Raw genomic sequence first — 15,065 nt, 5'->3', positions numbered from 1 at the left:
TGTTCTGATCCTTTGTGGTAATTTCCGTGTTCCTAAGTGGAAGCATAGATGTCAAGTGACCTGTTTCAGCTCCTTCAGTTGTGTGGCTGAGCCAGGAGTAGAATTTAGGAATCTGGACTCTACTGCTTCTTCCTCTAACTATTAGATCATATTGCCCTTCGCTCATATGAGTGCTTTTGTTTATACCTGTTCTGTAATAACTAGAAGATTTTGGTTTTAGTGCTGCACTAGGGAGAATCCTCCTTAATGTAGGCAAATGTGGCTTCCAGCAGTGCCTTACTAGGTTTTGTGACAGATGTTCTTGGAGCATCCAGCAGGGGCAGGGGACTGAAAGGATTAATATTCCAAGCACAAATATGCACCGTGGAGTAAGCAAAGCTGAGTGAGTGCAGCCTGTGGAGAACATACTTGAAAAGGAAATGAAACTGAAATCCCTGGGTGCTTGGAGAGATGTTATAATTTGACTGTGCTAGGTGAAAATAGCATTGATGTGTCTGTTTCCGTTCCTCTCCTGCCTTCCCTTTTCTATAAGGCTCACAAGACAGCAGGTATGGTGACTTGACCTACAAATGCCCTCCACCACCCAGCCCTTGCTAGCTGAAGATTTTCACTCTGAGATGAAAGTGTTAGATCTATTTTTTTGGGTAAGGGGTTTGTAAAATGGGTGAGGTTACTACCTCTCATAGTTAGAAGTGTGTAGCATTCGTTCTGGTCCTTGCAGATGGTATCATTGTGAAGTGTCTTCCAAGACAGCCATATGACATGGAGCTAGGAGTTACACATTTTAATGCTAATGGACTTTCTTGGCTGGAAGTGTTGAGATTTTTAACAAAGAAATTCAGTGTGGCCTGCTCCACCTGGGTCTGTGCGTGCTGACTCATGGGGATGGGACAGACATTATGCATAGCATGGTGAGAACAGTTTAAACTTGGTTGTGCAAATAAAGTTCTGGCATGGTTTTCCTGGTCATTGTGGACAGACTTTTTTTTCCTGTCTAAACAATGCTGGATGGTGTCAAAACTGCCAGAAGTATTGGTAGACTAGGGCATGATTGTCTGACTGAAAGGAGTTCCTGCCTATACAGTTCAAGGAAGCCATGTTTAAAGCTCTTCTTGCAACATCTTGTTCAAACACTGTTCCGACCACGGTGTGGGTAAGGCTATTAGTCTCCTCTATCTTGGGACAGTAGCACAAACGGAATACACCTTCTAAAACTGAGGAATTTGTCAAGGTGGGGAATCTCATGGCATGCCTGGCCTGGCCAACTAGCACTTCTTGACTGATGATAGTGAAAGATCTGTTTCATGTTGCAAGGTGCTAAGGCATAGATTGAATTGATAAAGTGAGTGTGTGAAGTGGTGATGCAGTTTGCACGGTTGAAAAGTTGTGTCTTTAGGAAGTCATTTGGGTCAGTGAGACCCTAAACTTCCCATGTAACTTTTGAGGCATTTATCAGTCAGCATCTTTCCTCAACCCCTCCGTGTTTTCATCAACTTCTGTTGTACTTAGGAACTCAGCATTGTTTTAAAGCACCAAGAGAGAAAAGGTGGGTGAGGTAATATCTTTCATTGGGCCAACACAGCTACAACACTGCATTAAAGCACCAAGCACATTTATGGTCTGTATAAATAAGTGTACTTCAGTGAAGGTTCACTGTTCAGCCCTCCGCATCTCTGTTCAGAACTTTCTCTATCTAAAGAATCTCTATAAGAAAGCTGTTTTCCAGCATAGTTCCTTTTCATTCTTAATTTATCGTACCCCAACATGACTAAATTCATATCTGAGAGACAAGGTGGGTGACGTAATATCTTTCATTGGACCAACTTCTGTTGGTGAGAAGCAAGCTTTTGAGTTTACACAGAGCTCTTCTTCATGTCTGGGAAACATAGTCAGAGTGTCACAGCTAAATACACCATCTCATATGGTTTCTAAAAGCGTCCTTCATGACCTTTTCCATTCTCTCTAGGTAAGCAATGAAATGTTCTCATTTTTATAGGCAGGGTGGATTGATTTAAATCAAAACAATTTTAAAATTGCTGATTTTAATCATGACTTAAATCAGCAAGCAGAAAACCTTGATTTAAATAACCAATTTTAATTGTGTTTTGCACTTGTACTTTTTGGTTCTTTTCCTAAAGGAAGATTGATTCTGATGGTTGGTAACCATTAAAATATGTTGATTTGCAACTAAAAATTGCCTTTATGCTAAATTTGGTGCTCCTTTCTGATAAGCATGAGGATATGCTGTATCTGTATACAGTTATTAAAAAAATTATATAGCTTAACTTGCATTTATTTAGATTCTTAATTTTTCCATTTTTTATGATGTTAGAAGATGGTAAATGATGCCATTCTTCTTTCCTGGGCTTAACGTTTTACTTGTGATTTGTGTCAAGCACTGTGCGGATGGAAATTCAAATGTAATTAAAAATGTAGAAAAACAGGATTCTTTTTAAAAATTAAATAAAACTCCCTTAATTGTGCTGGATACATAAGAAAAAAATTAACAAAATAATCATATTTTGCATTTAAAATGGACTGATTTATTGATGGAAGCATTATCTGCAGGTAATTAATTGAATTGATTGTTTCTGGTCACCGTATCATTCAAGGTTTTAGACCATGGAGATCTCATTGTCTCACACCTAGTTTTTATTCATCGATTGGAAGAGGACAGCAAACTTTCCTACTTTTTCAATTCCCTGTTTGTTCCTGAACTTCAAATAAATTACTCATTGAACTGAACTAGTTGGATAAATTAAAATAAAGAAAATATTCTCTCTTCCCCTGCAGAAGAGGCTACTTCTGTCAAAATCTGGTCTGTCACTTCAACAAACTCTGGTTTCAGGTGCTTAGCCAGTGACTTGCACCAGTTCAGTGGTTTGACTTTCTTTAAAACTTGACAGCAAACACGTACAGCTTAATATTATTTTTTTGTAATTAATTTAAATGATTTTAATAGGTTATTATTTTAGGCCTTAACTTAAATTTTCACTTTTACATCTAATATAGATTTATTTTAAAAAGGCAATTTAAATAGATCTTATGTTAATTTTTTTAAAATCATCAATTTTTATCCATCCTGTTTATAGGTTAAGGTACACCTGCCTTGAGGATGCAACCATGGTTTATCTATGGAAGAAGTGTTTGACACTTTATTTGTTAATAAAGATATAGTTTTATATTTTAACTTGTCCACTGCATAGTAGCTTTCATATGCAAAACATACCCCACATACATAGTACTGGGAGGTTAAAGGGGTGTTAATAGCTTTCATTTTTATCTTGCAAATATATTCGTATTATGGGATGGCTAGCGCTCCGGCACTAGTGCTGAAAAGGCAAGGTTTCCCAGACTTGCACTCTCCTGGAGCAGATTTTGAATCTGCCAGTACTGCTGTCTCCTATTTTGACTTGCAATATTTGAGGTGGGTAGCGGAGATGATGCATGTGCTTTCTGTGCTGTGTTGCCAATTTCATGGAACAGCAACAAAAGAGAATTATTCAAACCCACAGCATTTGGAAATCTGAAGCTCTCTGGAATTAGTTCACCAGAATAGGACTTGTCATGCTTTTGCACCAAAGGGTTGGATGTCAGTGTCTTTCTCTCATCTCAAAATTGCCAGATACGGTTTCCTAACCTGGGGTCTTGGTTCCCTGGCTGTTGGTTAAAGACTTCTCTGTTGGCCACTATTGATAGGAAAGCTAAAGTAGACCAAAACTTTGGTAAAACTCAGGTCTGTCTGTTATCAACTTGTGCTTACAACTTGTTTTCTCTCTTTGTAGGAATTTTCCAGAAAGCTAGTGTACCACAGGAATGGAAGAAAACACTGGTAAGTACCCCCCTGGATTCCTATACTATAGTTTGTTGGTCTGTTTTCCTTCAGCCTTGGTTCTCCTTCATTTTCATAATGAAATGGTACTTCCTTAATTTCTGGGTCTTGAACCATAAATGTCCAGATGGTAGGACAAAAGACAACCAAAAAGATAAGAATAGTCAAGCAAATATATTAATGCTGTTTAGTGCCTGTGCAGCACAAGACCAGATTCTGATCAGTTAAAATGTTGCAAATTTGAACTAACTTTATCAAAGACCCTGTGGATCTCACAGGAGAAGGGGATCAGAATTTGATTCTGCAATCCGTAATGCACCTTACAGGCAAGTAGCCATTACTGTTTTACAGATGGGGAAACTGAAGCTTGTCCAAAGCCGCACTGCAGTTCTGTGGAAAGACGACTTAGAATGCAGGAGTTTTTAGCTCCATATTTATTCCCTGAGACCGTGCTGCCATGCAAAAGATGTAATTGCCTTAGGCACTGCATGACTTGCCTTGAGGCAAACTGAACAACATGTTCGTTAAACCTAACCTGTGATGCAAAGTGGATTTGGCCACAGTTCAAGTGGTAGAGACCTGCATCATATAAAGGCTTTAGTGGCTTTTCTCTGAATGACTAAAAATATTGTCACTAGGCAATAAAAAAAGTCAGCCACCTGGCTAGAAACTGCTTTTTTGCAAACATTTAATCTTCTCTTCATCAGAGGGAGTGTGTGTGTGTATTTGTCTGTCTGTCTCTCTCTCTCTCTCTCTCCGGGTGCATTTCACCTTGCATCCCACTGAAGTGTATGGTGTTACTTCATTCCATGGCTGTCAGCTAACATCTTATATGGTGAATCACTTAAGATGAAGTCATAGCAAAGATTATGCTCAGCTTGGCACGGGATATATAAGGGCCCCTTTTCGAAAGTCTCTATAATTAAATTACATTTAAATGCCAGCCATTTATTGGCTAACTTGCGGTTTGTAATAAGCTGTGACATAAGTAGTAAAGTTGCATGACCACAAATCTTGCCTGTGGGCCATCCTTGTGGAGGCAAATTATACCACCCTTAATTAAGAAATTGAGCGATGCTCAACAGTAGCATTATCTTAATGCCACAATGGCAGCAGCCCTTCGTGTGAAGGCCAGGGTAGGACTTTGGGGAAACTGGTCTGCTGGACCCTAATGGCTCAGTTAAGGCCTTCTATCTGTGCCAAAGTGAATATGCATAGAAACTGCTTGGGCTAAAATTCCTGGTAATTGCTGTGCACTGTGATAGTCTGCAACGTGAATGCTTTGTTCATGCTATTCCCCTTTTCCTCCCAAAAAAAATTGCTTTAGGCCATGTTAGATTAACCTGCAGCTGACAACTTTTTTAATAAGTGACTTCAGTGCTGGTAATAGATGCTGGAGTGATGGCCATGGGGATGGAATCTTTCCATTTATCTACAGACCACAGTACAGACAGCACCAATGCAAATTTCCTTCATCCCTCCAGTATGCCTCAGCCGGCACTGATGGGACTCTTCTGGGCAGACAGGAAAGCAGATTCCGTTATCTTGTTAATCCTGAGCCTCTCCGCTGAGACCGCCAGCAACCAGTTTGTGTCCATGTTACAAAAGCCATCCATTGGCAGCTGGACTTACCCCTCAAATTTGTTTTTATAAAGTCCAGCAAGCAGCCATCAGATTACAACCAATCTAGCTCTCTCCTGACCTTGACTGCTGACCTGGTCTGAACCAGTGACCTGGAGGTGAAAGGCTCTAAATCTCATTACCTTTTTCCTGAGCCATTTAGAATCACTCCCATCTCCCCATTTGAACACTCAGCTGTACATGTGCGAGAATGGTTATATTTTGCACTTTTTACTTAAAAGGATCTTGCCTATATTTTGTTTTAGCCTGTTGGTGAGCTTTAAACCTACTGGTTTATATCTTTAGCATTGGTAGAAACAATAAGAGGTAGAATAAACAGATGGGACTTTGATTATTTTTTAAAAAATTACTTTGCTTTTAAGGAGGTTCATTCTCCAAGTGCTACTAAATTCAGGACTCCTGAGTTCTATTCCCGGCACTGTGACTGGAGATGAGGTAAGGCTGAGCTTTTAACTGGGACAGCTGTGTGACTAGCTGTGCTGACGCTTAGTGGCTTGATAGATTCCTCTTCTTAACCAGTTGTATATTAACCACCTTCACAATACTGCATTGCTGGCTTTTGTTTTGACTGTACTGGCACATGTTCAGAGGTGGTGTGCTCTGAATAGCATTTCAGTGCACCCCAGTGGCCACTGAGACTGTACAATTAATCATAATTCCTTTCAGTCACCAAACTTCACTACTGATGCATGCATACGGATGGAAGCTTCTTTTGGCTGACTGCCCCAGTTAATCAAAACTGACAGATTTGCTGCTGCCTTCAGATTTTAATTCATGATAATCAGTAAAGGCTATTGTGAGCATCCCCTGTAGACCGTTATAGGAGAGTTTTAGTTTAGTATGGAGCTCAGCTCTTCCATTGAGGTCTAGAGGGTCTTGTGTAGCTGCTGGGGCACCCCGGTGACTAGTGTGGCATTAAATCCTAGATAGGGTGCACACATGCATTCATTTTCCATGTGTTGGGGTTGGGAGAAGCTTGCAGCTTCCCACTTTCCACATTTAACACCATGAGTGAGCTTGGAGAATGGGAGCTAACAAGTGAAACAAAACAGACCTAACGATGAACCAGAAATGATGGGCCAAGTCCTCCAGCTTCTTTGTGAGGCCTTGAAAAGATTCCACCTATGCAAGTGATCTGTCAAGGAAAATATTATTGGAATACTTAGTCAGCTAATTTATTTTTTTCCTTCTCAGGTTCTTCCGGTCAATTTTTTTGAGGGCAAAGTTTTGCTAACATCCATACTCTATTTTCAGAGTATATTTCCGCTGTTCCATTCCCAGCCCACGCTACATCAGCATCCAGTCCCTCCCACCGAAAGCATAACCTAGGTTCTTGGGCACTCTTAATTTAGCTGATCTGGGATCCTGTTTTTTTTTTTTTTTTAAAACATAGGAATCTTTTCTGGGATTGAGAGCTAGCATTTTATCTATAGTAGTTCTGTAAATGTGATCATAAGAAATGAATAATTTAAGCATCTGAGTCTCTCTCTTTTTTGCAGTTGAAATTTCACCTTAAGCCCAGGGTTATTTGGAAACTTTGCTATGGTGTTGGGATGAAATAATGTGGAAACAAACCTCTAATTCACTTTCCAATAGCATTTGAACTAACCATTTTTGAGCACTTGCTCAGAGCTTGTTTGCCATCTTTTTTCCATGGGGGAGTGTTTGTGGGTGGCATCACTGTATGGTTCCTGTGAAAACCTTTGGTTTTCTGCTATCAGAAATTTTGCTTCTTTTTGAGACTAGGACCTTAATTTGGCAATTATTGGGAGGACCATTTTAGCTCTCCTGTCTTGAGAGCAGAGAATTCTGATGGAACTGCTGTCCTTAGAAGTTTAACTAGAACTTGATGAAGGATCTTATTACTATTACTTATTACATCCAGGCTATGAACCTGTGTTCAGGGTGGGTGAGGCATGCTGGGAAGCTGTAGTGTTGTGCTGTTGTGAAGCAGATAATGCATATGGGGGTAGTGTAGTCTCTTTTATACCCGAAGGCATCTTCCAAGAAGTTGTCTTGCTTTCTCAGAGGTAGCACTGAAGATATTGCTGCTGACATTGCTGTTCTGTCCCATTTCTTTATTCAAGTTTGACTTTCCCCCTTCACTTCCTGCCACGCCACTCTTTCCAGTTACTCCCATATTTAAGATATGCTTGCAGCAGCCAGTAGGGAGTGCTTGATGCCCCTCCCTCTCCTCCTCTATGCAAGCTAATGGGTAATTTGTTTGAGACTCCATGGCCTCAAATTAGGAAACCAGTATAATGAATATCTTCTATTGCTTTTGGGAGTTTAATCTCTCTGGGAGGCAGTATAGTCTGGTTAGACGAGGAGGCTAGTAGCCAGGTCACACACATCTAGTTTCTAGCTCTGCCACTGGTTTCCTGTATGGCACTGGACAAGTTACTTCATTCCTCTGTCTTCATCCCCAACAATGGGGATAATACTTTGAGGTGCCGTGAGAGCCACATGTGAAAAGCAGCATGTAAGTGGAATGTATAATTATTACATGTGTGGATGATGAAGTTTTTAGTACGTCCGTTTAAGATATGTGTTTGGGGAAGCCATGCTCATCTAAATACACAAACACTGGTCCCCACTTTCTAGTAACCATCCTGTTTGAAGGGAAGTAGAGATTAACGGAGTATTATGAGGTGTTTCAGTACTAGACTGCCAGGAGGACTGGTTTTAATCATTTTTCCCCCGCAGACATTATTTAGCTGAAAGACAGGATGGATGCTGTAACAAAGGCACTGTGGTGGCCAGAATGATTTGACTGTTCAGTTCCTGTTCCGTGAGATGCTTCAATTGTGTTCCAACTGCCTCTGCTGCAGATAGCTAAAAATAACATTTACTTCAGTATGGCTGCTAGGTGAGGTGTATGTGTGGATTTTATCTTCCCACTGGGATTTCTCACTGCTTCTTGTTTTAAACATAACCTGCCAAGCTTGATGGCTCCAGGTAAGGCAGGTGGTAGATTGGATAGAACAGAACACTCAGGACAGGTAAAGTTTTTTATGAGAAAAACAAAACAGATTATTAACATAGCAAATAGAAATGTTTTCTGCCCCCACTTTAAATGTAGCAGCCAGTGTTTTTCTTGCTGTTCCTTTGTGTATTTACCTTGACATAACAAAGGAAAATTCAGATGGGTTTATGAAGCCATTTGTGGTAGCAGCTGTAAAAAAATCAGGGAGTGGTTTATAGTAGTGTTTCTCAACCTTTTTGGTGCCAGGGACTAGCTTGCTGCTTTTCTAAACTGTGTCAGGGAGATCTCAGGGACTGGTGCCGATCCATGGACCAGTGGTTGAGAAACACTGGATATAGGATATAATACTTGACTGCTAGATTGCCAGTGGGAATCCAGCCCAGGTCAATAGTGACTGCAGGTTACCGTCTGCTGACTGATGGCTTGTATGAAATGAGGTGGCGGTGTCAATCCAGCATTTGGTGGAAAGAGGAGTCCACAAGAACCACAGCGATAAGTGGCACTAAGTGTCACCTTCTTGGGCAGAAGGGCTAAGGATTAAATTGGGCAGGTAGACTATTCTCTGTGCTCTAATGATGGTCACTACAGATTCAGAGTTGAGGCACTTTGAGCAGGACATTGTGTGAGGGATATACTTGCCCTTCTGCTGCTTGTTGTCTCCTGATCTAAAATGGAGGAAGTCCATCTTCAGGGCTATCCATCTGGCTCCTTTGACCAGCACTTACCTTTACATGAAAATATTACACTTTAAAATGGAAAGAAATGGTGCAGCATTATGCATTGCTCTCCACTCTCTGTGTTTGCCAGGGGACTTGGGTGAAGGGGCTGCCTCTGATTTGGAAACCAGAGGTTTCTTGAACTTGCTTTAGTATTACTACTGTATTAGAAAGCATCCAAGTGGGGAATCCCCATGTGATGATTAAAAGTCTAACTAGAAGTCAGCTGCCTATAGGTTGATATAAGAATTGACTTTTACTAACTGTGCACGGACATCGAGAGGAAATCTGTCTGAAAACGTTTACATGCTTCTGTGCAAAAGAGCTGAAGATGCCATTCTGAGTTGCTAGACTAAAGATCTGGAGATGTCCTGTCACTGTTGTGAATGGTTTCCTGTTTTGATCTTTAAAGCAAAGTAACTTACGAACTATCAGACTACTAGAATGCTACAGTGGTAAGGCTCATAGGGCTGTTAATCACTTTCCCACCAATCTCCTTAAAAATGGCAAGCAGTCAGTTAGAAGACTGTCATTGTACTTTGTTTCATAGTGAAAAGGGTTGGTTTTTCCACCCTACATAAGACATGAGGTATGATTCCATCATGGTGTTATGATGCTTTGTAAATTATGTGCATAGTGTAAACTGTAATATGAATTAACAGATTACCAGCAACCAGGTTAATGTATGAACTCTGGTTTATTTTCTTTCCAGCTCTGGAAATGGGAATTGCAGTGTTATTTGCTGAGTTTCTAGAGACTTTATGACTCTGCAATACCCCGTGTCCAATGACTGATAAAGCTGTTACGTATATCAAAAAGCGATGACTTCAAATAGCAGTTTGTACAGATGGTTCTGCCTTGGAGAAAGTGCAAGTTAAGCTGGTTTCATGGTTTAGTGGCTAAGCTGTGGACATATTGGCACTGACCTTTAGTTTAATTTGAATAAAGTATACAGTAGTGAAGATCATTGTGGGACTCAGAAGATCTAGACTCTATTTCCAGTTTTGCCTTTTTCCTTGGCTGGCTTCCAGAGCCTCCCTGTCTGGAGGTTTTAGATGGGGAAGTTAACTACGTTAGGTGAGTCATGTGGGGTGGGGGGGGAGTAACCTCAGTTTGGATGCAGGTTAAGTGGGAACTTTGGGTAAGTGGAATTTTCTTGTACTACCTTTTTAAAAGAATAGTCATCTTCCCTGATTTTCTAAAGACTTTTCCCTCCTATTCTGCACAACAACTCTGTGCTTAAATGGCCCACAACAATGACGGAGGCCTAAACTCATGTACGCCTGGTTGTTTTCTTTTTAAGTAAATTGAACTTCTTTGGCTTCTGAGAATGTCCTTGGTCTCTATGAAACATGACAAAGAAAGGAGATGGAAGTGAAGTGGAAAGATGGAAGCACCATCATATTGGGAAAAGGAGAAAGCATGAGGACTGTTGGAGGAATCAGTTTTATCGTCAACAAGGAATGATCTCAAAAAATGATCTCCTGCAAGTTTGTCACCACACACTGGTGAGCTACACCTCCAAATGAACAAGAACAGCGCCCTCAAGATTATCCAGATCTATGCTCCCACAAGCACACGTGAAGATGATGATGTGGAAGAATTTTACCAGGAACTTGAGAAAACCCTCGCTCAAAAATCCACATATACGATTGTGATGGGAAACTTCAACTCTAAGGTCAGAAGAGGGAAAGAAGGTGAAAAGTTCATAGGAAGATATGGCATAGGCAAATGGAATCCACGAGCAGAGCGACTGGTAACTTTGGGCGGAAACAAAAGAAATGTTCATTGGCAACAACTGGTTTAAGAAGAAGGCCAAGAGGAGGTGGACATGGATCACTCCAAATGCAAAGAACAAGAATGACGTGACTATATTCTGATTGGTAATTGACACATTATACAAGACATTAACAGTAGTGCCAACATTTAACGCCGGGAGTGACCATTGCTTGGTTAGATTAATAAGAAACTCTACTATAATAAAGAGTTCCTTATTAATCTGTCTCTCTAAAAACCAATTACATACTCATTTGAGTAATTAAATTCAGTTTTATTAAATGGCCTTGTGGCCTGCCTCAAGACTCAAGCTTCAGACATTGGCCTTCAAGGTCTGTTACAAAAGAGGGTCCTGGATCCTTTGTGGACTCCTATCTAGGTATTTATCTGACCCTCCTCCGTACTATCAGAGTGCCTTAGTCATGAATAGATTTCATTCTTGCAACATGCCTGGGAGATAGTGAAGGTTACAGAAAGGGAGCTGAGGTACAGGTTAGATTAATGATTTACTGAGGTTTTTACATCCCTCTCATCTCATCTTGAAATGCTGTGATGTCCGTTGTCTTAGTTGAAGACTGCACAGGGCTCGTGTATCCCCTCTCCTGAATGCTGAATGTGCTATCTTGGCAGAATTTCCCATTTAGCCTGGAAGTTGACCTCTGATTTGTGTGGCTAGGTCTTCACTGTAGAGAAGGCCCCAGGTGTTCAGCACCAAGGTTAGCCTAGCTCAGTTGTGAGTGGACATGGGAAAACAAGACTCAAGTTGCTGTGTCCTCACTGGTGCTGCACTCTCCAGTGTGTTACTAGAACTTCTCGGGTCATGTTTCATGGTTCTTAGTGATGCACGTAAACTGGATGGATCCCTCTAATTCTTCCCCAGTGAATTGTGGGATAACTTGTCTGTCATTTTGGATACCTGGAAAATTGTGGGAAGGCATTCTAGGATTATCAGCACTCAAGTGGTTTTAGCCTATGTCCTTACTGCAGAGTGAGCTGTAAGCAGCATTTGGGCTGTAATCTATACCCTCAGCTGCTCCAGGCTGAAAGCACCATCATGCTTGGGTGAGAGGGTTTTACGTGTGAACTGGAGCTGTGATAGGGACAAAACCTGAGTAAGAGCCGGAGTTAGCTCTGCAGAGAAGACCAGTCCTGTGTCACAGTGCAGGCCACTGTTCTATTAAGTCCGGGATTCTCAAACTTTCTTAAGAACACTTGCTTAAGTGATTGGTCCATGCAGAGTGAGCTGGCTTCGAAGCTTGGCTGTCTGAAGCAGCCTCTGTGAGAAGACGTTACTGTATCTGGAAGAAAACTGGATGTACTCAGTGATCAGCACAGCCTCATCCTTCCTCTTCCTATCCTTCTCTTTGCCATTGCCTCCTGTTTGTCCTGATTGTTACCTCATACTGCTAAGTCTCTAGCTGTACTATACAGCATTATGCACATTCATGGTGCTAGTTGAATAGTAAACAGAGTCCCAGAGGAGCAGGAGACCAGGCAGCAAAACTATTAAGTGTGATATAATGTGGTCTAGTTTACTTGAGAATCTTGTGCTACCTGTTTGCTTTCCTTTCACTTATAATCTAGTGTTTGTACATGACTTGGATTTGATGTGTGTGTGTATAATGACATCTGTGCAACTGGGAAAAAGCCTGCAGCATCCATTCAATGGATGTCTTTGTAAACATGCTCAAGACTAACTTGCTATGCCTACAAAAAATTTTCTGTTGTGTATTTGGGTGCATTTGATAGCCAGGTAGCAGTGCAGTTGGAACACTAGAGGGCAGACATTACTTATTTTGCAGTTTGTAGGCTGTAGAAATGGAATAGGTATATTTAACTGGGAGAAAACAGTTTTCTTGTCTGATTTTTCTTATGAGCTCTCCAATTATAATGAAAGGCTTTACTTTTAACCTTAGTGGCTTGTTAGTAGTCAGTGAGTCAGATTCACCCCTTTGCTTTGTAAAAGAGCTGCTGAAAGAGGTGAAGGTTTGCCTAATATCTACCTCCTAAATATCTATTTTTCTGCTTGTTTTCCTTTTCATGAGAAGTCGCTGACAATCTCTGTTCAGAACCTGTTTGCCAAAGGACTATAGCAATTCCTGCAAAACCAGGGTTTTGGTATAGAAAAGCTGGTAACTTTGCCTCCAGTCCTGGAATTTGATCCATGGGGCAGGCAGACCCTGATCCTGCAGCTGCTGACTTCACTGGGATGTCACATTGGTGCAAAGGTCTGCCTGTACAGATCAGACTAGAAGAACAGGGCCCTTATTGGCAGATCTGCGTGTTTGCATCTTCCATGAACAAATACGTTAGCTGAAACTGGAGTATGATTTAAAAAAACAACCACCACCAAACCTGTGGTGAAGTTGTAGCCAAACAGTGGTGGCAACAGGTTATAATTGCTTGAGGATAGGGATGAAAGAGTAAGAAAGACATAATCCTTGTTGTGCTGCAGAACAAAAGCCTTCTCCCCCTACCCTTTGAAATGTGGAATTTAATAATTTCTGAACATTCTCAATAGGAATATTGCAGAGAAAAAACCAAGGCTCCGCCCTTTACATTTCCCTTGTGGTTACCACCCTCTGACTAGGAAACAACCCTGTGCACTGTTTGCTTTGTTTTTTTCCCTCTGCTTCCATGGCGTGGCTGCAATAAAGGATTAATTTACAAGGCTTGCCTTCCAGTGAGTCATCAACTGGCAAAGAAAACAGGTTCGGAAGATTAGGGAGTGATCCCTGTTAGATGAGTTTGTGGTAATCTGATTCACAAAGGGCAAGTTACCTTCCACAGGGGGAGTTTGGGATGTTTATCATCATTTTCTCTGAAGTATCCTTTAATTTGAAAATGTTTTAATAGCAACAATAAATATTACCTTGTGCGTTTATTTCAAGGTGTTCATATAAAAGTGAAAGACTCTTCCTCCATGTCATCTCTCTTAGGAGTGGCTTAAAGGAAGAGTAAACACAGCCTGTGCTGTCCTTTCCATGACTGATTCTTGAACAAGACCTTGGGATCAGAACTGAGGGCTTGTCTACATGTACAGTGCTGCACTAGTGCAGCGGTGCCACTGTTTTGCTTTAGTGAAGATGGTACTGCGCTGATGGGAAAGCCTGCACGGTCGGCATGGTTAATTCACCTCTGTGAGAGGCTGAAGATGGGAGAAGCCATCCTATCGATAGCACTGTCTACACCAGGGGTTAGGTCGGTATAGCTACGTCACTCGGGGGGGGGGGGGTGGATTTTTCAAACTCCTGCACAATGTAGTTTATAGTGATGTGAGTTTGTAGTGTAAACCTGGCATGATGGACTATACATTTTTGTCCTTTTGAACACTTATTCAAGTGCCTTTTGTCCAAGTGCATCTGCAGACAGGGCAGTCTAATGAAAACCTCAGTGAATGAAGTATCTGATCTTCAGACACTTCAGGGCTCATTTTAAAGTGCATTTCTAAGAATTTGAAAGTGCATGAAGATAAATCTTTCTTTGGGGGCATTAGAAGCACGGAAATGAGTCCTGAGCTCCTCTGTTCCATTTTCTTTGTGCTAATATAGCATGCTTCCTTTTATTCTCTGTTTTTTCCTAGATGCATTAATACGCAAAACAAGGTTAGTGGAATCATGGAAGTTAAAGATGGATACCTGCAAATGTGGAGAACATCTGTTGTGTTGTCCAATTTAGGTTTTAAATTCCAAGCAATGGGGTGGATTCAACTCCCCTTGAGGGTCTGTTTCATGGATGTCAGGAGGCTTTTCTTGATATTCAGGTTCTGAGAATAAATTCAAACTCGAGGGGGCTTCTTCAGATTTTCAAAGTGTGTCCTTTTAATTCTACAGAAACTGCATAGCTAGGGGAGGATACCAGCTAACCTGGATGTTTGTGGCAAGCCTTTTCCCCTTCTGGCGTGAATCCATAAAGACCCACAGAAGTCACAATTACTGATATTCAGTGAACCCCATAATTGCATTCCTCTGGAAACTGTAAATCCAGTTTGAAGACTTTTGACAGTTGGTCTTCTTTCTCCTTCCTCTCTCCATACCAAGGTACCAAATATAAAATGAAGAAATACACTAAAATCTTACCCATAAATGGCTCTACTTTCCACCACTTTTAATTC

At 41.1% G+C, this 15,065-nt stretch overlaps 1 protein-coding gene across 4 annotated transcripts in view; it reads left to right on the top strand.

The window, feature by feature from the left end:
- The window catches only part of PHACTR4 (phosphatase and actin regulator 4), a 91,732-nt gene that overhangs the window by 27,241 nt on the left and 49,426 nt on the right, over positions 1 to 15,065 (top strand). For 2 of the 4 annotated variants that reach the window (XM_067543253.1, XM_067543254.1), the window contains exon 2: positions 3,786 to 3,832. In XM_067543253.1, the coding sequence (XP_067399354.1) occupies positions 3,817 to 3,832 (16 nt within the window). In that variant the 5' untranslated portion in view covers positions 3,786 to 3,816. Of the gene's footprint in view, positions 1 to 3,785; positions 3,833 to 5,835; positions 5,909 to 14,791; positions 14,992 to 15,065 lie in introns of those variants that run through there. The other 2 variants (XM_067543255.1, XM_067543256.1) reach the window with 2 other exon arrangements.

Source organism: Emydura macquarii, unplaced genomic scaffold (genome assembly GCF_026122565.2).
Source record: "Emydura macquarii macquarii isolate MOO-44397 ecotype Brisbane River unplaced genomic scaffold, CSIRO-AGI_Emac_v2 contig_820, whole genome shotgun sequence".
Classification (NCBI taxonomy): domain Eukaryota; kingdom Metazoa; phylum Chordata; order Testudines; family Chelidae; genus Emydura; species Emydura macquarii.
The sequence above is the reverse complement of the archived record's forward strand: the minus strand, read 5'-3'. Positions and strand labels throughout refer to the sequence as shown.